The 23,877-nt window shown below is 37.7% G+C and overlaps 1 protein-coding gene across 3 annotated transcripts in view; it reads right to left on the bottom strand.

Moving 5' to 3' along the window:
- SEMA5A (semaphorin 5A) overlaps positions 1-23,877 on the bottom strand; it is a 353,963-nt gene that overhangs the window by 136,164 nt on the left and 193,922 nt on the right. For all 3 annotated transcript variants that reach the window (XM_040587086.1, XM_040587084.1, XM_040587085.1), the window contains exons 7-10: positions 20,346-20,444; positions 18,844-19,057; positions 5,346-5,631; positions 1,745-1,880 (exon numbers count right to left, since the gene is read on the bottom strand). In XM_040587086.1, coding sequence (XP_040443020.1) covers positions 1,745-1,880; positions 5,346-5,631; positions 18,844-19,057; positions 20,346-20,444 — 735 coding nt within the window. The remainder of the gene's footprint in view (positions 1-1,744; positions 1,881-5,345; positions 5,632-18,843; positions 19,058-20,345; positions 20,445-23,877) is intronic.

Raw genomic sequence — 23,877 nt, 5'->3', positions numbered from 1 at the left:
AAATGTTTATACCTAGCTCTAAGCACTAGTCTAGCTTCTGGCATATATCACTGTTGCAGTTACAGAGCCAAAAATCTAAACAAAGTTCAACAGAATAAAAGCACCTGTGAAAGAACAGAAGTTCAACATCACTAATGATACCTAGAGATCAGTTAATTGGCTTCAATACTGTGTTTTAAAAGGCCATGTTATGGCTTTTAACACTAGTGCTGGCTGCAAAGCTGTTGCTTAATGAGATAAGATACAACTGTTGCCACTGTTCTTGTAAATTGGGTGAAGTACCAGTCATTAAAATAAGCCACACAAGCAAGAAATTTATTCAACATCGCAGTTTGACTGGGATTGAGGTGAGCACTGAGAGTACAGTAGACAGACACTTAAACCATTTTTACACAGCCATCAGGCTGTCATCTTTGTATGTACCAATCTGTACAGGGTGCTTTCACAATAACTATCAACGTATTAATACAAGGTTTGTAGGGATAGGTTAGTAAATTTTTTTGGACTTGCTCACCTAGTCAGAAAGAAGGTAAGATTTTTTACATACAAGCCTTTCTTCAGGTTTTCTCCTTCAAGAATTTAGCCTCACTTAGACCCTCTTGCTACCACTATTTTGACAATACAAGTATTTCTGCAATATGTAAGAAGCTGTATGCAAATATAGCCCACTTCTGCAACATAGCTTACTTAAATGGTGTCTTGTCACTTGGGGCTAATGCCAAACATACTATTTAGGAAAGATAATGTGGCACTGGCCCGTAATTCAGAGCAAATTCAGTGCCTTATTTTCTTTCATTTGCATAAATCAGCAAGTAATTAAAACTACCTACAGTCCCCAACGGGTGATTCTGTTTCATGCCTGCAAAGATCTCATGAATCTTACAAGAAGATAGGGAAGGCTGTTACAGGAGCAGCAGTGAACTGATGAAATTGCATTGAGATTACAGGAGGGTGAAAGGAGGATAAAGGTGAATACGCTTAAGTGTCTTGGTGAAAAACTGTTGCTGTTAATCACTTCATTAATGCTGTTTTCCTTTCCATTTCCCTTGCTAGAATCATACTCACTGAAATTGTCCTAGTAGGAGTGGTGACTACGCAGAAGTAGAAAACCATGCATATGTGCTTACTGGAAACAGCCTTTTCTTTTTGTAGGAAATTCTATGGAGTGACCCACCTTGGACTAATTAGTTTTATGCAGTCAGCCAACTGCAGATTATTACATCTTCTGAGGCCGCCAAGTTCAAATGAGGGGCAAACCGCGTCAGAAACCCTTTCAATCAGAATCTGCAGGGAGTGTGAATCACCTTGCACAGGAAAATATACAAAATCCTGACCACCCCTCCTTTACACACACATACACACTTTTCTTTGTCAAACAATGTTCCCTTCTTAAGTTCTAATAGCACAAATACAGTGTCAGAGAGAAAAGCAGTTTCATCATGCTTCAGCCAAGAATTAATGTTACCTTGACAGATAACTGTAGTGTTTCATTTTGAGAGAAAATTGAAGTTAAGCCTTTTTTCTCCTACCCTTCAAAGCACATCTGATTTTCAACCCAAATTATTTGGTGGAAGGTTAAGTATGTTAAAATATGGGGATGTCTTAAGACTTTATTTTTTTTTGTATTTTTTTTAATGTCCGAGTCTATAACATACTGCAAAACTGGACTTATTAACAATGAACCATACAGCACTTTAAAAAAAAAAAATCATATAAACTATTGTCTTGTCCCATGTATCTGTACCTGAAAATTAGGGTTAGGATTGGGATATGGAAGCCAAGCAGAGCGAGAGTTTTCCTGGTATTTGAAGGGTCCATTAAAGACCTGAGTTATGGCACTCAGGTTAAAAACACAAACTGCTGAGGCTGCTATGCTGTTCCTGCAAAAGAAATATAAACATTAACCTAGGCAACAACATTAAGAATTCCATTTCCTGAAAAATAAATAAAAAAGGCAGTAATTCTCCAATCCTTCAAGTAATTAACAGAGCAGGTACAATCAGCCAGGAGATGATATCTCAAGATATTTATATATGATGTGCTGATTTAGGCACAGACACTGGATTTAAAATTTTTGTCAGCCTTGCCAAGTAGCTCTTGTGGGAGGAACACAGAACTTGCTACCTTCCGCTGCTGCTCTAATATAACAAGGCTGTACTTTCACACATAATCACATGCATTAGGGACACCTTTCTTCTAGTTACGAAGTTCAGGATGACATTATTCTCAGGGTTCATTAATGTTTTTTCTACACAAGCGATGGCAACACAACAGAAGTAAGGATTTTCAACATACGGTATGCCTCTAGACCCTATAGTACCCCTAGGTAAGACACTTCCACAAAAATCCTGTCTTCTAAGAGATGTTGCACCACAATAAGAATGCAAGTTCCAGAAACCCATCAAGAGAAAACAACTTGGACTGTATATGTTACAAGATACCCTCTTAAAGGAATAAACAGAAATAAACAGCAGCCAGACAAAACATACAATTTCCTGTTCTTGTCTTGAAAACGTGATATACACGACAATAAAGTAATTCTGCACACTGTAAAGAATATATCCAGTGACATGAGAGCTCGTAATATGAAAAACTGCATTGTTCTTTTCCACAACTTGAGATAAAGGGATAGATAATGAAGCTGGTCATTGTAAAAATTTCCACTGCAGGTAAAACTGCTGACAACTGATACACATAACATTATTTTTTTCTTCTTCCCCCCACCTTGTGTAATTTGCACAAGGCTTAAGAAAGTCTACTATAGAAAATCCAGCACCATGGGAAAACAAAAATAACCCTAGATGATCAAACCTACCAACCACTGAAAAAAAGAGTTAGTATATATGGATTTAATAACAGGGCAAAAGAGCAATTTGGTTTCGTATGTTTGTCACTCTTACTTAAAAGAAACCTCAAAACTTTAAGTTTTATGCTAATAATTTCTGCAGAATCAGTTATCATTGGGTTTGACAATTCCTTGACTATATAAACCATCATTAAACACAGCTTACTAATATTATTAACCACACCAATGTCTTCTGGAATTTCTTGAGGTCCTTCAAGGACATTAGACTCATGCTTATAGATTTTCAGATAGTCTGAAAGAAACAAAATCAGCTTCGTGGATTCAATAGTCAACCACACATAAAGGGTACAGGTTTTGATATTATACAATATTTATTGAGAGAAGTGCTTCAGGTTTTTTTTCCTACAAGTATGTTAAAGTATATTCACAGTATATTAAAAAGAAGTGTTGTGGTACAATAAAATCATTGCAGTTCTGAAGATACTGAGATTGAAGAATGCTGACTGTGGTTCAGTAATATCTGATACTGTTACACCAACAAAAATAAATATGTTGTTTCCCCTAGTGGGAAACCTTGGTGCTTCTCCACCATCAGGTTCCAGTGCTGCAAGGTGGATCATGGATTGTGCAGATATCTGTGAACAGGTATTCATCGTGGGGAAGTAATCCTAACTCTACAACATTTCAACAATGTCAAAAAATTTAGTTACAGTATTTTATACCAGGAACAAATATAATTTAAATGAACCTATCAAAAAAAACCCACACCCAAAAAGTTGTAATTAATTCCTCTTTAAATAGTCCCTCTCTGTTGGACAAGGCAGAATGCTGAGCCATTGGGGAAGAAGAAAGTAGCAGCATGGTTCCAAATACTGTAAACTTTTATGTGGCAAAGGTAGTCTTACATTAGCAAGTCAATTTTGGGAAGAGCCACGATGTGATGATGGCAGCCCTGATATCCTTACTCAACCTCAGAAACTGTGGAATTTATAGCACAGGAAAATCCATCATTCCCCATATTGTCAGGACAGCCCTTCTGAGAGGACATCATTCCCCTTCCATGGCAAAAGCCCTATGAATTTTCTGGAGCAGAAGTCCTCAAGTCAGACTTTCTGTGGCAGGAGCATGTCAAGGCTATTTTGACTTCTCATGAAAGATCATGTTGAACAGCATATGAGCATGCCACCTGAGACATACCTGTCTTCTAAGATTCGAATTATCTCATAAAACAGACCAATGAAATGAAAATTACTGATGAAAAGAGCACCGAATTTTCTTTTCTCTGGTAGTTCCAAAGTCTACTATTCTCTTAAAAAAAGCATTCAGATTGACTACATTTCTCCATGGCAGGAAAACGATTAAGCCCACCGTCCAATATCACAAGTCATGAATTGTCACAGCCTCGTGCAAGCAAGTCATGCTTACTGCCTGAGCTGCTGGCCCAGGGGCCAGCCCGAGTCTGGAAGGTGCCTAGATGTGTTAGTAAAGGACTGTACCAAAAGCATGAAAATTAGCTCAAAGTCATGCTCACTGTCTAAAATACTTAGGGATCATAATTTTTTGGCATCAATTTGTGACTGTTTCCACCTGGTTAATGGGTATTTATAGAAGGTAGGCATTCAGGTGTTTACAGTAAAAGGACACTGATCTACATTTTAGGTGCCCGAGTACCTTTTAAAAATCTTGGTAAAACTGAATTACACAGAAAGACAGTGCAAGCAAGAGAATCAGAAACCAAAATCTGAAACTCTTCCAGTGGTCTGAACACTGGACTGCACAGCCACAACACATAGGCTGTTCTCACTGAGCACCATATGAACTTGAGTTGTTTCAGGTAACAAAGGGCTTTTCTAAGATGAATGCCTTTTTTCCTAAGAGTTAAGCAACTCTCGATATCAGGCTCAGTCAAGGAAGCTTTTATGTTGATACAATATTTTAATATGTAATCAATTTTAATTTTTAAGACTAAACTACATTTTTTTAAGTTTTATTGTGTTGATATAACATGTTCAGTTAAAATTAGATTAAATTTTTGGTTTGACCTTCAAACTTATATGAGTATACATTAGAACTAATTTAAAATACGTAAGAGCACCTCCTGTGCTCTTTTGGGTGAGATGAGCTCCTCCTGACATGGTCAAATTACATCATGTCAAATTCATTACCATGTCACATTACAAATAAAATATTTATTTCATAAATACATAATGTATTTATATATTACAACAGTGTGCAAAATAAAAAAAAAATAATGTCTTTATAAGAATGTATGAAAAAGATGACTGAACAGTCTTACACACAACTGGCTCCCCACTGTATGGAAATATTAAGAATCCTTCCTTCTTTCATACACCTTCAACAATTCACATGGGAAGCATTTGGAACTGACACTTGTTCACAAGAGGACAGTGGACTGGGCAAAAAAGTAGTTTGAATTTATTGTGTTTACTTGGCATATGCAGAAGAGAGCAGCTCAGAAGCTTTAGTGTTTACTTTCACAAATAGCAAGAAAATGAAGTGTATCATGGAATTTACTTACACGTTAGTGGTAAAAATCCCATATATCAAGTCCAGCTCTGGCAGGAAGAAAGTGCTCTGTAGTTCATTATAATAAAATGGAATTTCTCCAGGGCGAGAGCAGTTCAGCCGAGCTTTCATGAAAGTAGTCCAGGTATCCTCCAGCACGAACTTGCCACCAATATCATTTTTGCACACTCGAGCAGCACGAGAGAAGACTGTTTTCCCACAGTCATGTTCCACCGCATTCTCCCGGAAGAAGAAGTAGGTGAAGTTGCCAATGTCATAAGACGACACAAAATTTGGCTCTGAAGATAACAAAAGAAATTATTTATTGCCTTCTTGTGATATATGAACTCATGTTAACATGGAAGTTGGATTTATCTTCGAGCATTAAATTTAGAAAAACACAGTTTTTATTATGCTTGCAGGAAATTGGCCCCCTGATATCTGAGCAGCCCAGCTCACATCCAGCCAGGATTATGAGCTACATGAGGATGATGTACTCGTTTTGACTGGGATAAAGTTAATTTTCTTCATAGTAGCTAGTATGGGGCTGTATTTTGGATTTCTGCTGGAAACAGTGTTGGTAATTCAGGGATGTTTTTCCTATTGCTGAGCAGTGCTTACACAAAGCCAAGTCCTTTTCTGCTTCTCACAGCACCCCACCAGTAAGTAGGCTGGGTGTGCACGGAAAGCCAGCTTAGCTGCTGGCTGGGATCAGGCCACAACACATGGTTGACACTCTCTGCTCTGGCTGTCTATAGCACACGGCTGTGCTGGGCAGCCCTGGCCCAGTTTACTGTATTCTACTGTCAAAAGCATCACTGAGTTTTTCTTCCCCACATACGGGCATAGTGTATTCTATTCTTATGACATAATTGCTTTATCTGTTGCGTTAACTCTTGTTTCTGCTTTGCCAACATGCCATTCCTCCAGGTTAGCAGAATATCTGACGGCAACCGAATGTGACTAAGAATGTGTTCAGAGGCTGAAATGAAAAGAAAAAGAATTCTACACAAGACTGTTTGATGGTAAGATAACCATATTTTAGCCCTATCTCACGTAAAGCTTTTGATAATATTACAGTAATTTTTCTTTTTTCTTTTTAAATTATTAAAAACTGATCAAAGAAACTGATGGTGATTCAGGAGAAATTAGAGAATACATAGGAAATAATCTAGAAAACAACATATGGCAATATTTCTTAAAAGAAAAAAAAAAAAGGAAATGGTGGATATCAATGACAACAAACATTTGGCCCACTTCCCACAGGGATTACTAAAACTGAAGAGAGTCCGTGACCTTAAGAGAGAATGAGAAGCTAATAAATTCTTAAAGGAAAGGCAAATTTGATGCACAAATTTGTGGAGAAAAGCCCCTGTTGTGTAAGGATCCATTATAGAACGCTGTTACCCCTGAGAAACAAGCAATATTTTTGTTTCCATTCCCAAATTTTATTCTGAAGTGGGAAAACAAAGAAACAAGCAAAATCATTTTAAAAAAAATCTATTGTGAGGAAATACCCAGAAGTAATTTAATAGGTTAACATTTCTTGACAGCACTATTGTATGGAAAAAAGCTGCTGTAATTGAATCTAAGCATTTTGCAGGAATATCTCAAATCTGTCAAAACTTTTGCGGGGAATTCGAAAGGCAAGCAAGCTGGCATTTCCAGCCAGTAGTCCAAGCTGTTGTCAGACAGCGCTTCTCCAGAGACACCCCAGCTCCCAGCTTATGTTGCCTCCTATACTGCTTCTCTCTCTATCTGCTGTGCTGAGAGTATCCAGGGCAGCTTTTTTGGCAATAATGATCATCAGCTGCCTAGGATATTTGAAACTGAGCAGATACTGTAACTCACTCCTCACTGTAACTTTCACTCATGATTGTATTACAGACCTCCTTGAGATTTGTCTGTAACACATCACATTTTCCCCACGCTGAGATCTGCATGCTTCGCTGGAAGATAGCAACCAAATGCTTTTGAGAACTTGTTGGTATCCTGAACTTTCAGAAGTTACGTAGCATTAGTGCATTTGTGTCCTTAAAAAAAAAAAAAAAGGGAGGTGGGGCAAAATAAAGTAGTTTGACAGGACTTGTGATAATAAGAAAGGTAAAATTGGACTGACAATACACAAAGAGCTAAACTCACTGTTGGAACCTCATACCTTCATCCCACGTGTGTAAAACTTCCATTACATGGGGATTTTGCTTCAAAGGCTTCAAAAACTTTTAAACTTCATTATTACAATTTACAGATTTGCAGAAACAGTTCTTAGTTGCTCATGAGCTCACATTCTTTAAATATAACATGTAATACTGTTACACAGTTACATGCTAAACACTGAAATTGGAGAAAGCTGAAAAAAAGACCTTACTTTATAACTTTCTGCATCTTTTCTTCTCTAAAAATATGTAGGTTTGCTAAATAGGTAATAGGGTAGAATGACATGTAAGATTTAATTACAAGTATCAATGCTAAGATGACAAAAATATGTGGCTAAAAATCACGAAATTCTATACTATCAAATTCTAGAGAGGTTAGACAATTTTGGCAGGCATCACGTATTAAACATATACCCAGAGATACTTCCATGCAAAGCTGTTTTTTTTTTCTTACTATGAAGCCCAGTTATGTTTCATTCTTTCTCAAAACACATCAATGTTTTCAGTTTTATGGAACAATCTTGTATTTATTTAGCTAAAGCATAGCAGAAATAAAATCTTTTCAGGAATACCAGGCTAAAAAACAAACAAACAAACAAAAAAAAAAAAAAAAAGAAAGAAACACTGTCCCCCATTATATTATCAAACTTCAATTTATATCCATAACATGCTTAGCCATTATTTCTCTTAATCTGTAATGTAATTTCTTTCTTCCCTCACTATGCAATGTCCTTTCAGATTGTTCTTATACTCATGGAAGGAATTACTGTCTGTGGAGGAAAGAAAAAGCATTCACTAGTCGGAGTGTAAATTGGGATACTTGTCCACTGTACTAAGGCTAGGTCTTAAACCAATATCCAAGCAGTCCACCTGAAATAGCATGAAAAAGTAAAATTTTCTAACTATGTGTTTGATTTTTTTGTAGCCTAGAGCCTTGCTTCCACTTTGAAATTTTCACAAAAATGTCCTGACTGACGTAAGAACATTCTACTTACTGTGTAAATATTCAACATCAATTTGATCCACCACAAAGGTGTCCTGTACAACCATTAAACATGGAAGCCCTGCCTTGCAAGAAGGCCTGATGATGCTTCTTGCTGTAGGCCCACTGATATAAAAAGGCCTCTATATTGCAACAAGATGTCACTGCAGACTTCAAAACACTACTAGAAGCACTCAAAGTGTGGAGAATAATGAATTACAAATCAAACCATCACAAACTGTACGAACAAAAATCATATGAAATGAACTCAGAATGTTTTTAGGCTTCTTGAAAAATCCATGTCAATCTTTCAAGAGACAATATTTTAAAGTTGCATTAATAATCATAATACATGTATAAATAAGAACTAGTACTCATATCTCATGGATTCAAACCTGAGAAACAGTACATACATCTGCAAACGCCTACATATATACTTTACTGATTATGAATTGATGAAAATGTGACCTGCCGTTGAAACTTGTGAAAACTGGTTTAATTTGCATGAAATGTAATAATCTCAAAGCTACCACGGGGAATTCTGTGGATATGGAAGGATTATCAGGTCAGACTTTGTTTGTTTCATTTTCTCTTTGGGAGAAGTGAACTGAAACAATTCAAAGCTTCAAAGGAAAAAGGAGATTCCTGTCTAGGAAAAATTAGTTCGTATGTTTCCAAATATTGTGCTGTGAACCGCTATTTGTTGACATGGAGGCCTTCCCACAAAAGATTTTAATGCAGCAAATGAAGTGACTCTCCTGTTTTCTGATGAATTTGCAAATAGTTCTGGAAGGGTGAATGCATCGCATTTGTAAATTATTAGATCACCACAACAAGTGCAAGGGTTCTGGTATGTGACGGGATACAGCCAGTATGGAACAACAGTATTGTATATGACGTTCATAGATTCTTACATATTCAGTTTACGGTTGTGTCAGGCTGACTAGACTTTTCCAAATTAAATGGAAGCAATGGAATCAGGAAAGCAAGAAAATGAGTTTGTCAAACTCACGACAAATATGTCCAGTACACAACATGGAGCAGTGCTACATAAATATACAAGCCCATACATTGAAAGCACTAGGTGGGCAGTCAGCATTGCCTCTGGGCAAACACACTGCAATGTGCTGTTGCTGAAGCTTGCTTACTCAGCACAAAGCCTGGGAATCTCTACAGCTGCCGTCATAAAGCAGCGTGACTGTCCTGCAAGGACATTTCCCCAGACTCTTCTCAGTTATTGCAAAAAAGACGACTCAACTGTATGAAGTCAAGATAGTGCTTCAATCTGATATAATCTAATTGTTTTTTTTCTAAAGGTTGGAGACAAGGCTACATAGTCCAGAGAGCATGGTTTCTGTTTGCAATGAGAAGTCACTTACTAGGGAAAGACAATGCTTCCCCATAGATTGTTCTCCCTTTCCCCCCATTCCAGGGAATCCAGAGACCTTGGTCTCTTTAGACCAAGTCCATACTCACTGCCACGCCAGCCGCACGTTGATGCTGTCTGACAGTGCCAACTGCTCCTGCAGGGGCTGGCTGCAGCTCCGCCATGCAGCACACGCTGACGCTGCACGCCAGAGAACGGCATTCTTGTGGCATGAAAGCAACCGCGTGCTGTGTGCCCTGGGAGGTGCCGCAAGGACAGACTGGGGCATTCTGGAGGTCAGAGCTTGCCGGGAATGGGATGGGCCACTCTGGAGGGCAGAAAAGAGCCAAATGGTGCAGCCCCACCTGTACTGCCTCTTGCTAACAGTGCATAAAGCAAATTTCTCCCTGAGTCACACCCAGGTTTTCTCTGGGATAGCAGTAGCTGGGGTGGTCCAAAACAAGTCTGGGAAGCGAGCCAACAAGTAAGCAACACAGATGTCCAAGGGTGTTGTGTGTAAGCTTTTTTCCCGGACCTTTTTCTATTTAGTGGTGTTGTGGCCTGAGTGGGTAAAAGGGTGAGAGGAACTGTACAGGAACTTTCTCTGGGAGAAGCAATGGGAAACAGGAACCTGGGAGTGCTCAGTGAGAGCATCTGAGGCAGTCCTGGCCTCTTCTCGTTTCCTGAGGTTTGGAGCAACAAAGTTTACTTGTGCTCTTTACCCCGTAAAACTCCGCATCCTCTGGAGTAGACTAATATGACTTAATTCATCTAGCTAGTGGGTGCTACTGTTTCCAGAGTGCCCCAAATGGCAGGGAATGATCTGTCCTTCTGGAAGTAACAGCAATTAACCTTAAGGATTATAAGGTCCCAAGCCTACTCTGAGCAAAAGCAAGCTGTGATTTCCACCGCCTGTTCCTCTGAGAAGTGATTACTCACGTCTCTGCATTCAGAGACCCAGTCAAAAGTGAAATTAATCCCAGAAATGTGAAAAGAAAGCTAAAATTAGAAGTCTGTCAGATCCAGACACAGACCAGATTATATATATCTACACAAAAAAATAAGACACACACATAGACATATGCACGTATAATATATTAAAAATCTTAGAAGTCTAGATACTGGTCTAATGCTGAAAGACATCTGCCTGGAGCTTGTTCATTGACCTCACTAGATCAATGAATCACATCCTCATAATACTGTTGGCCTCTAAAGACCCATTTCTTCCAAATATTTGTATTCAGCCAAATACTTAATGCCATTAAATTCCAGGAAAATGCCTTTGAGGTTTTTTTAATAAGGTTCAACCTCCAGCTAGAAATACTCTCCAAAACAGAAGCTTAAAATAACAGAAAGAATTTAAGCTCCAAATGTGCCAGTCTATTTTATTTTCTTTCACCTTACTGACATAATTAATGAAGTCCATTTCCTATTTGCATTTTGCCATCCCTGTGCAATCGTTAAGTGTACTACTCATTTAGCATGTAGGACTCTGCAGCTGTTGGAAAATAGTACAGAACTTTAGGACAAATCTTAATCATAGAGTAAAATTTTCCTATAGCATTGAACATCTTGAAAGTACTATATAACTTGTAGTCATCATAGTTATATTCATCCTCAGGAGTTGAACTGTAAAAACTTAAATCCTGGTATAAAACTGGTGGAAATCACTGTTTATTAAGATACTTTTCCTCCATGTTTCATAATTATCTAGGACACATGCTTAAAATGATAGTCTGTCATAGCATAGCTGGCTACCAGTCTGTTTTGACTACTATTTCTTCTGCAATACCTCACCTCCCCTGTGATTTCTTTTACATTGTTTTCATTTTGAAAAATTGAAGATTTCATGGGTACGGAATAGCAAGGACTGCAAAATATACTAAAACTGTACGTGCCAGACTTTTTTTCCAATCTTCTCTTATATTGCTGATAGATTTTATAATACAATTCAGTATAATCATAAAAGTGGATGTCCTCATTAGACATTACATTTTATTGATGTACTTTAATAAATTCTGAAATGCAATGATTTCTTTTCTGAAAAATAGTTTTAAAATATGGTATTATGAAATTCCTTGGTTTTTTGCCTGTTGCTTATTTCAAATAGAACTCCTTTATATTCAAGGTAAAGTGCTCTTACATGGCATAACATTTTGCAATTTATTATTTCATTTTGCTGATGCAAATTTGCCAGTGACAAACTTAGTGACAGAAACCATTCTCTACTCTAATACCTACTGAAGTCCTTGAGAGTCCCATCTGGAGTTTGCATCACCTGTATTCCCTGGATAGACACCTTGCATAGCAGTATACTGGGGGAGAGGTGAGGATCAAAAATACAGTGGACTACTTACCTTAATTCACTCAGAATGTCTAGAGGTTTGGGGTATACGGATCTATCAAAAGATCCAGAAGTTTGGATGGTTACTTAAAAGTCTGAATCCAGAATTCCACATATGCAAGAACAAAAAAAACCAGCTTTCTTTAAGCAGATTTTGCCAGCCAGCAGGTATGGTATGGAAAGAAAACCAAATTATGATGGCTTACCCATTTCTCTCCAAACATTTGGGCTGCCATTTTTTATTTTATTTTAAATTTTTTTTGTCACTGATCTAGTTTTGCAGGGAGGTAGACAATCAAAGGGCTTTCCCTGAAGACCCAGTCCTCATTTTTTTTTTTTTTTCTCTTCATCTTTTTCCCCCATAACAAAAAGGAAACCAGATTTCACTTCCATAATCACCCTCTCGCTCTTTCACCTTCAAGCTTGGTATGTCTGCTACTGAAATTCTATATTTGCCTCCAGTATTTCTGTCCTCCTCCTTTCTTTGGTGAACGCTGTTCTTCATGTGTTCATGTCCCCTGAAATTAGAAATTTTCTACTGTCCCCTGGCTGAGATACGTTTCAGTTCTTAAGTTCTTGCATTCTCTCTGGCTCACTGTGTATTATAGTTTTCTGCATTAATGAGGCTGATGAACTTGTCACACCTCCCTGCAGCTGGGTACAGATGATGCCTTTGCAGGGGTGTCTTTCTTCCTTATTCAGCCTCTCCAGTTGGCACCTGACATGAGCAGGCTAAATGAGATATAAAAGAACAGGCTCTATCCCCAGTAGCCTCCTAGTCTTTTCAGAAATGGATGGTGGACCTTGCCGTTTACCTAGGATAGATAAGAAAAAAAAAATCCCACCTTCGTGGTGGTACTGCTGCCTGTCTCTACCATTTTAGATGGGTGAGGAAATGCTGTGAAGGTGTTTTCTAATAACGTAGGCTGGCATTGGAGAAAGGTGGTTGAGGAGGCACCTCCACCTCACATCAACTCACTACTCTCCTACTCTGACATTGTCATGTGGGAGATGTACAGCTTTGAAAGGAAAAACACAGCACAACTGCTCAAATTTTTCCTCTGGTAGCAGCTCCTGTGAAGAAGCCTAAGGGTAGGTTTCAGAACCAGCAGACATTTCCCTCCCATTTTAGGATACTGGCAAAAAGGATGATATACACAAAAGAATAGAACCAACCTCATGGGTGGCACAACCAAAGGAAAGTAATTATCTTCTTGCAAACTAAGCAACAACTGGTAGCATATGCTTTGCGTATTTTCAGTAGGTCTCTTATCTAAGAGCTAAAGATCAAGCTGCACATCTCAAGAACACACTGGTTTTGAGTTACATTTAGTATTACATAAGAAAAGCTTGCACTAGGCAATTACAAGGCTTTTCATTAAAAAACAGAAAACCAGAAAAAGGATAACCCTGAATTATTATAGCCATGTCCATCAATCTTTAAAAAGCAAAAACAAAAGAATAATTTTTGTTCTTAGATCATAATTTCTCTGCACATATATTAGCAGCATGAGTTATAAAAATGTCTGCTAACAAACAATAATAAGAATGGATTCCGAGCTGTGTTAAACCCCACTAAGCAAACCACCTTTGAAAGAATTTTTCTTTTACTGTTGTGAAGACTAAAAGTACCTGGTCTAGATTAAAAACCTTTTTATTACGTAAAATGTTTTTAAGAAAATTATCTCAGAAGAACTACTTTAAGAATATCTAATAACCAAACGCTTAGGGAAGCAAGAGGAAAGTGGTAATATTATGCCTCCCAGCAGAGCAGAACAATCCAAACATTCTTGTACTCTTGTCAGCCAGAAAGGCTTCTAATTTGTATGAGACTTTATTTTATTTTATTTTATCCTGTTTTGGGGCTACATCTGATCTAAGATTACATTTTAATCATCTGTTGTCTGCCCACTGATGAAGTGTCTTGACATTTAGAACAAAGGTTTTAGTTCTTTAACATGTTCCAATAGTATCTATCAATTTGTGTCTAAGGCAAAGAGAAAAACTACGACGCATTTCAAGATAGCTGGAGACTCAAGCAATTCCAAGCAAAGGCATTTGGCAAATTATGAAACCATATGTCCCAGTGTTTCTCTATGTGATGAAACACAAAAGGATTGATTGGAAATTCAATTTTTTATTTAATCTGCTTTTCCTTTTTATTGGCTAAGCAAACAGACATTATAGACTAAGGAAAACTTTCACACTGAAGCATCAGATCAAACATTTACTGATTTAAGGAGGTGAACTGAAAGGAGAAATACTTTTACTAACTGTAAATGTTGAACTACAGAAAAAGTTTCTAAGTCTAATCAGTGAAGGCTTTTCCTTCCCAGTCTGGACCCACTGCAGCTGTGGACTACAAATATAACTATTCATTTTCCTCTGCCCTCTAGAACAAACAATGAGGAATTCTGCCCCTGCTGCATTTTCCAGATCAACTCCAAAGCAGTCTAATTAGAAGCACACTATAATAGTCAACTCTGGATATGATTTAAACTCGGTGTTACACTGAGAGCTTAAAGAGACTCAAATGGACAGCATGACAGCTGTAAATCAAGGTGTACATTTTTTCTGAACAAAGGATTTAATTTATTTGCTATCATTTAATAATGTCCAAAGCAGGCTACTAAGGCAGACTATTCTTTTAAGGAAATACCACAAAGGTAATTTTACAATGTAGTAGCAACATACTGCCCTTTACCAACCTGAGCAGTTAGCTGAGGCTCAAGGTCTTGCTGATTGCTCTCATCAGGAGAAGAAATCAATGGAAAAGCTATCTGCTTTAGACATAATCTTCAATATGTGCTGTATTACCTCAAATTGTTTCTTTCAAGCGCAGTACTCTAACATATATTCAGAGAGAAGGAGAAAGGAAAGTAGGTAGCAGAACAACACACCTTAAAGAATAAGTTACTGGTAAGCAGTCTTTCTGCCTTCTTCATTTGTTTGTGAATAGATATATATTCACATGAGTAACTACAGGCATTAGTTTTTTCTCTATATGGGAAGAGAAGGTCAAAACATGACATCATGAGAGGGAGAGGTGGGTTCTCTGTTTCACATTTTCAGGTTTACTATCCTGCAGCCAGCTGGGCTGTCGGATGGGGAGAGAACTGGTTTGCAGCTGTGAACTCATCTGGGTGATCATGTTCCTCTTGACTGGGAATTACAGAGTACTGACAGGGCTAGCTAGCAAGAAAGGAGAGGATAACACTGTCAGCTGATAATTTCCTTGTGAGCAACTCAACCTGTAGAACTGCTGAACTATAGTGAATGCTCAGGTCATAGCACCAAGGCAGCCTGGCTCTTCAATGGCATCTCTTCATGGAGATGACCATATGACTGTGGTCAAAACCCTGCTCACTGCATTTGGGTCAGCTGCATTTAATGTTGTCTATAGGAGTACCAGGAAGACAGAAATAGGCTCCATAAGCAAAGCATTGATTTCTTTTTGTAGGAGAGTTCTGAGGTGAAAAAAATTATAACTGGTGATCATATTCTGAATCAAAACCTGAATATATTACTACTCTTAAAGTTAAAAAGGAATAAGTTCAATAACTACCTCCATATGCTTCTTTCCTTCATGCCTGCTTACACTCTAAAATTGTCCAAAATAGGAAAAACTTTTAGGAAGTGGGCACATATCTGTAACATTTGGCTAACTGTTCTTTCTGCCATTAAAAATTGTCAAAATTCAGATAAGTCAAATTTCTAATACTGTCAGCAGGTTGTCTAGTGGATGAACAAACAGCATATTCAGAGACCCTGTAAGATGGCTCCGCAATAACTAGCTCCAGCCAACAAGAGGATTTCTGTACTGACAGTGTTGCTGCATTGTCGATCTACCTTTTTGGATCAGTGCTTGCTCAAGATCTTTTTGTTTCACATACCATGGGGTCATTGAACTTTCCTTTTTCCTTTCAGTTATACTCTCACAGTGTATTCTTGTAGCTTACTCTTATACATATGCTGAATAATTCATAGTTTTAACCAAGCTATCCCAACTCTTCATCACCCCAGATAACTGTTGAGTGCATCAAGAAAAATGATAACACAGAACTGAACATTCACTGACTTCTCCATACTTTACTAAGGTTAAGCACCTAATCAGAATGATGCTTAGTAACATATGCTGAAAATAACAGCTCACTTATTCAGCTGATGTGGATTCCTTCCAGGCCTATCAAACCCACAGCAGAAGGCAGGACCTGACAATAAATACATGAATCGTTGAATCAGAAGGAATGGGGAACTCAGGCCATCAACTTAAATATGCTTTATTTGAGATATCTGTGATGTCAGAAGCTGAAATCACAGCATGATAATATGGGATCTCACCCCAGCCACATGACACATCAGCTGTACCCCCCTCTCATGCTGTGTGTCACAGCTCCAGTGATTAAAGACCTCCTGATGATTTAGATTAGGAAGAAAGTTTCTTTTGTGATGAAGATTCAGAGCTTCCCATGCCAAGATCCTTCACTGCAGGTTACAGTGAACACCGACAGCAGACTGCCTAAGCATACAGGCATGCGCCTTTGGACTGACTAATGGCACTGAAAAACACTGAATTCACTGAGAAGTGTGCTAGCCACTGATATCAACAATGTATTGCGTAGCAATAACACATGGAGCAAGATATCAGCTGTTTTAGAGCACTGACATTGCCCCCAGAGATGATTTGAATTGGTCCAATGTGATTTGCAGAGCAGAAAAATGTAAGTTAGAAAAAACACTGCACCTTTGAGGGAAACATGGACGTAAAAGAAAAACTTACTTTAAATTGGAAACATTCACAGGCACATATGTATGCACATGCACACCTAAACCAAGGTTGAATTACAGTAACTGTCAGCTACTGCTGCTGAACAGGTATTGACCAGGAAACTTTCAGTCTAGTTGATGCCTTACTTTTCTTGCAGAATTATCTATGTTACTTTCTCATGGAAAGCAGAAAAATCTTCACTTCCACCTAAGCACTGAAAAACTAATGCAGTTACTTGGGACCGAGTCACATATGAGCAGGCAAAATGACATAAAAGCAGATGAAACCCCAGCTCAAGCAGATGAACCTGCAACTCTTAGCTACCCCAGAAGACACTCTCCCTCCCTTTCACAGAGGTAGCTGGGCTGCTTCCAGCCTTTTATTGGATTTGCTTGAACTGGTTCCAATTACAAAACTCATCTTGTTCTTTCTCCCCAAAGATAAAGGCCACACTTTTCCTGGTAACTTAATTCTAAGCAGTTTTGAGGCAGAAGAATGAGCTCTACCAGAGGATGCATAGGTGCAGATGAAGCTTTAAATGAAGCTTTAAATAGACAAAATGTAAATACAGTGAATCTGATTAATTAGAGCAGTTCTGGGGGGGTGGGGGTGGGGGTGAGATTTTAGCCCTTTGGCATAAAATATATCCATCTAAACTGAAAATTCAGCTTGAAGAATTTTTTTCACTTTGACAGAAGCATCCAGGTGTGGCACAGCAATTAGTTTTGATACCACGGTTGTGTAGACAAAAGGTGCCTGAACAGGGATTTTTATACAATCTTCCTCTAATATTTCTTTTGCATTGCTGTAATTCTGTTAACTTCCATACAGTTTGGTTTTGCTCTGTTAATTAATATTCTAAAATCAGCTCACCTTCAGAGAAGGTCACAAATTTCTCCAAGCTACCTCTGATGTCTTCTTTGTACAAGGAAAATACACCAATCAAATACACACAATTCAGCATTCAGATTATATGAGAATTAAAACATTAAAAATAAAATCTGTCACTTGCAGCTGTCCTAATGTTCTGAAGCTGGAAGGATTTATATTTGTAATTAATTTCAAACGTGAGAATCATTCCATCATAACATGAAACGCTCTGTGAGAATAGTGACTGTTGTGTCATGTAGCACACATTATGAAAATATGTTTTCTTTTCTAATGGGAAAAGCATGGGAAAATTATAATATATATAATTCACATTTTATGTTAAATAATAATTTTCATTTTAGAAGAATCTGCTTCTGTTCTGTAATACATAAAATGGTAACTGGCCTTATTACATCTCAGGAACACCTATCTGTTTACAGCTTCTTCCAGCTGGAAATCCTCATCAGGTGATGAACACCCATGACACAGGAGTGATTGCTGCAACATGATTTTATCATATGTTTTGCAGTCTAGTCCCTATCCTTTGGCCATAATAAGCATCAAAAACATCAGTCTGCCACCTAAGCAGCTTGAAAGCACAACTTTTTCTGCTTCTCAAGTCTGGGACCTGCAGGGAAAGCCAGGAGAATTCAGTCCATTCTGCACTGTTAATTTTCTACATTAGGTTTTTTGAAGCGCTCAACAAAAGAACGCTCAAGGCAAGCTACTGATCTCGGCTGACTCAGCTCTGACATGTAAGCACACTGAGAGAGAGTACAGCTCATCCCTATGCCTGCAAACATGATGTACATTTAAGTGCACATCCACAAATGGCAGCTATGTTAATTAAATGCCATAATATTTATACTTGTATAATAATAAAAAAAATACTATGCAAAGTAAATTTAAGATGAGATAAACAATACTGTAAAAAAAATTCAAATTCTCAGAATGGAATTTCAAGATGGTGAATATGGAGAGCATGGGTTAAAAAGGAAGGAGTCTCACGGTCCATCAGCACTCACCATTCAGCCACTTGGAGTTGTACTGGGCAGTGCGGAGAGGAGGAAGTGCCCCCAGACTGCGATAAATAGCAGGATCTCTTCCTGGAAAATCCATGGCTGTAGCAGCATATAATTCCCCACTGGAAGTGAGAAGAGCAGTGGAGTTGTGCTGGGGACTGTAAGGACAACGAGCCATGCCACTGATTTGATCATGTATCTCTGTCAAGTTACTTAACTGTAAAAGAGTGAGAAAAAGGGATTAAAATGACCTGAAAATTATCATTTCAGCCAAGCTGCAACAACCTAAGCAAAATCCTATCATAAACACCAGTTATCTGCTTTGGTATTATCCAACAGTAATGAGCTGACCTTTATTTACATCGATCTGAAACTGTGTCATATAGGAAGTTTTACTGTAGTGTTGTCTGATCTCACTTTTGCCCCTTTGGTATGTAAAACATGCAAGTTAATCATTAGCCCCCATGACTAAAATGTTTTCTATTAGAAGCGACTCAAAAATTAATTATCTTTACACAGACTGTTATTATGAAAAAGAAAACCTGATCTGATTGCCAGAATCAGCTAAGGTATTCACCACTGCAAGTCGTCAGACAATAACAGAAATAATCTATTACTCATTTTGTTGGTGTGTTTTAGGGAAGAACCTTACATGAAAAATGAGCTTAAAAAAAGGAGCTTTCCTGTTCAGCAGAACTATCTCTCTGATTTAGTAGCCCTAATACTTTCAGCCATAAACCACAGGTTGATGTTAATATGTTATTTGAAAATAAAGGTACAATAGGTTTAAATAAAATAAATGTGCCAAGGAGGTTTATTTTTGTGATATAGCTGTGCTTTGTATTTAAACATCTCTCCTTTCCTGAAATAAATAGCCAGATTAGTCCAAACAGTGACATTTTGATTTTTATTATGACTATTATTGATCCTTAATGGACTCTCTTTCTCTGATACACATAAATTACAGCTAGGTGGGGGTTGGTTTTTTTTCAGAAAGAGAATGGCAAATCTTCTCAACCAACATTTCTCATTCTCACCAGTCAGCAGTCAGCAATACAGGTACTCTCATTTTCAGAACTACACATACACAGTAGGCAGCTAGCAAAACTATATTATTTTTTTTTAACAAAACTATATCTAGTTAAACTAATTAAAAAAAATTAATAAAACTATAAAAAACATTTTATAACTATACAAGTTGATGCCAACCAAACTTGACAGAGTGGCAGAAGTCTTAGAAATAACTAAGTTCATGAAAATTGGCATATAGGATGAACTGAGCTGATCATAGCTGTGCTCCCCCCAACAGCTGAAGAAAAGAATTCAAGACGACATCATCAGTTAACTCTCCCCTTTGGCCTGCCACTAGCTGAATCAGCCTTTTACACATCAGCTCAAATATCAATATGCAAATAACATGGACCCAACCACAGCATGCTCTGCCTTTTAATCTGCTGGATCAGAATGGGGACTTGAGTTGCTGGGATGAAACATCTGACTCATACCGTCCGATTGGTGCAGATCGGAGTGAATGCGTTGGTTCCACAGGTGAAGAGATGGTTGCCTCCAACAAGAAGCACTCGAATGTAGTTCTGGCATTCCTCCTGCCATGCAGAAAACAAAGACTATATTCAGTGATACTTCAAAGGATAGAGGAGAGTAGTTATGATTTTTCTGTCCATGGTCACGTATTCACACATAAAAAATTAGGTGACCAAGGCTTAAGCATACCTGATGTGTTAGCAAACAAGATATACACAGATTTCCTAATTACAACACATGCATCCATCAATCTTTGTGAAATTTCTTAATAGGGTAACAATAAACCTCTTCAGTACTGAAGATTTCTTCTAAGTGTATCTTTCAAAGGTTTAGCTAAACTCTGAAGTGATAGATGCTGACTTAAATAATACACTGCTGCCTCGAGATCAGATGCTGTTTTCAAAGACAGATCAGGCCAAGGGAGGAAGTTGTAAGGAAAACAGGAGAAAGAACGGGCTGTCAGTAACATGAGCATGTTGAAACCAGTACAAATAAAAATATTAAAGTATTCAGATGCAGATTTGTCACTACCAGTTTCACAATTTGCACAATCTGAAGAATCTACATTGCTGTTATTTCATTATCTCAATACATAGATGCTCACCCCTGAGGAAGAGTTTTACATGTTTTTTACCCCACTAGGATGTGTGAAGGCTTTATGATATTCATTTCTCTCATTTCAGGAACTAGAAACCACAGCAATTTCTACTATTTATTCAGACAGAAAGCTTTTTTCTGCAATAATAAAAATCTCCCAGAACTATATGTAGGAAAGTTTTAAACACTCCTCCTGCAAAAATCAATGTCCTTATCTGATAAAATGAACAAAATCGATTATATACTTGGAAAAAAGAAAGTTTCCTGGAACTTTCCATTTGAATGCTCTGTAACATTCATTCACAAGATAGTCTCATGTAAAACATGAGATACATGAAAATACATCTAGGCAATTCTAAACAGATATTAAGTGGAATCATGTAAGTAAATCCATGCAATAGTAATAGTGCAGAAGGCCCATTATCTGGCCTACAGTTATATTAAATGTATTGCTTGTTTATCTTTAAAATAGACTCTTATCCTGAAAGACAAGAAATATAATCCTGAATAAATTGAACAGGCACAAAATAGACTGCAAAGGAAGATGGGCAAAATATTTTAAAGATTTCTGAGAAAACTCTCAGAATTTATTGTCTATACCTTTCCTCATAAAAAATAAAGTCAAAATAAACCTTGGAGAAATTTCCCTGTAAAACCTCAGAAAAAAAACCTACCTCTGTGAAAATACCACTCAAAACCACATTTGCATTAGTTTCTCCTGAAAATGTAGCTTTTAAATGCTTCTGTTTGGGCCTTTAAAGGCAAGTGTCAAACACCTTAGAATTAAGATTCGATTCCCACTGAGTAAAAACACATCTTTATCTTGAACTTAACAAACTTACCAGAACTTAATATTCTTTAAACCAAACAGAAACTAACATGCAGCCATATAACAGAGCTGGGTAGTGCAAGCCTTTTAAAAAGTAATTATTTCACTTCTGGACAGTTCCCCTGTTGCGAGTTGTTTTAAGTACACACACACAAAAAAAAAAAAAAAAAAAAAAAGAAAAAAAAAAGACCGGAATTCCTTCTTTTTCTTGCTGGAAGAGTGCTCGGCGAGGTTCATAGACTGTAACAGTAATTTATTCTTCTATCCTGCCCTTTGCAGCAAGCCATGGAATGTAAGTGTAGGAAAAATAAGTGGGTTCTGACATTACAACCCATACAACCTCTCCTCTTCATATTCCAGAGCTCCCTGAAATACTGCCATTGCCAAATTACTTGCATGCTGATCACCCACTCTTTCTGTTCAGAAATAATGTTTATTTTTTTAAACTCTGAAATTCCTGTGATTCACAAGATTCTTCTCTTTAATGTGTCCAAATCCTCTGCCAACTTGATAACAATCCGTATGGCAACAGGGCAAATAAGATATATCAAATTTTTGTTGGGTATATATTACAACAAAATCAAAACTGAAATAATAGCTTTTATAATTGGCTATTTTATTAATATGATGAATCCACAATAATACAAAACACATTTTAAAGAACTAGTCATGAATAAAACAATCACCACCCAAAAACACATAGAAAAAGGACTCCGTTATTTAGTCTTTTGATCAGAGTAACTTCTCACTCTGAAAAGTTCAATTTTCAGGTGCCCAAAAAAGATATGTGTTGTAGAAGTGGCAACAGCGAAGCCAAAGGACTTCAAAGAACTTTTTAGTTCAGAGGGTGGTGGTAGGTTTGGTGGCCATCTTTTATGTAGTCTTATTCTCCAGTTTATCTTGACCTCTATGCCATATACCTTCCCAGACTCTTATAAAAATACCTCTGAAAGAAAGAAACTAATTTACCCAGTACTTTCCACTTCTACACCAGTATACCTGAAACAAAATTCAACTATTAGAAAGAATTCAACACCCAAGCAGGCTAGGTCGCTACTTAAGTTTAAGACCAACTTGACAGTTCAAGAACAATCTGGCTGCATATGGTTATCCATTTGCAGCAATGTTTCTTGTACAGGCTAACATTTTAAACACATCTGTGTTTAATTTTTTAATACTTTTATTGAAGGTTCAGATGCTAACACACACAGCCGTTAGAATCTTAAATAAGCAAGGGATAAGAAACTTTTCTTCAATTGTATTATTTTTTAATCTCTCTTTGGTTTATTGCATTTTTGCTGTGTGCACTTATATTTTTCCTTCCTAACAGTCCCTACCACAAGTGGCAGTATGAGTGGCCAAATTTATTCTCTTAACCCTGTGTGGGGTTTTAGACTTCTAAATACGCATGCTGGCCACAAGGACATAATTTTGTCTGGCTCACTCTTGGAGCCACTAGGTTTTTTAAGCAACAGATTACATTGGTGGATAAATGCCTGAAGTCTCAGTAACAAACATCAGCATTCAAAAGTGAAGCACACATTACACTGTCAAATGTGACAGATGTCCCTATCTATTTTCCCCTTCAGCTCTTTTCCCCCATTGGCTCCTAAAGCATAAACCTCAGAACAACTACTACTGTTTACAGCTAGAGGCAAAAATTCTGTGCAGCTTCTTTCTCAAGAACAAAACAAAACCAAAAAAAAGTTGTGTTTAACTGACCATTATCTCAAAACTACTAGAGTTGCTTCAGGGTTCAAAGCTAGTTTCTGGTTTCAGGGCACTCCATCAGCAAACTGACTTTCAGTTTTGCTGCCTGAGGTCCTTGCCCCCATGCTGCTCTGTGGTTAGCAGAGCTTCAAGAGAAACCAGGATGTGAATGAATAACTTATCCACAGCCATCCTTGTAATCCTCATCTCTCCTTCGCCACAGCCTGGGCTGGCCTTGTCTCCAGTCTTTCCTGTCCCTTCCCTACAGTCACATATGTCAGCCCTGAAATCTGAAATCACCCTGAGAAATGTCACAGAAATGCAGCCTCCAGCAACTCTCCAATTTGGGCTGGATCTAT

The sequence above is a fragment of the Falco naumanni genome, chromosome 3 (assembly GCF_017639655.2).
Source record: "Falco naumanni isolate bFalNau1 chromosome 3, bFalNau1.pat, whole genome shotgun sequence".
In the NCBI taxonomy this organism is placed as follows: Eukaryota; Metazoa; Chordata; class Aves; order Falconiformes; family Falconidae; genus Falco; species Falco naumanni.
This window is presented reverse-complemented; position numbering and strand designations above follow the sequence as displayed.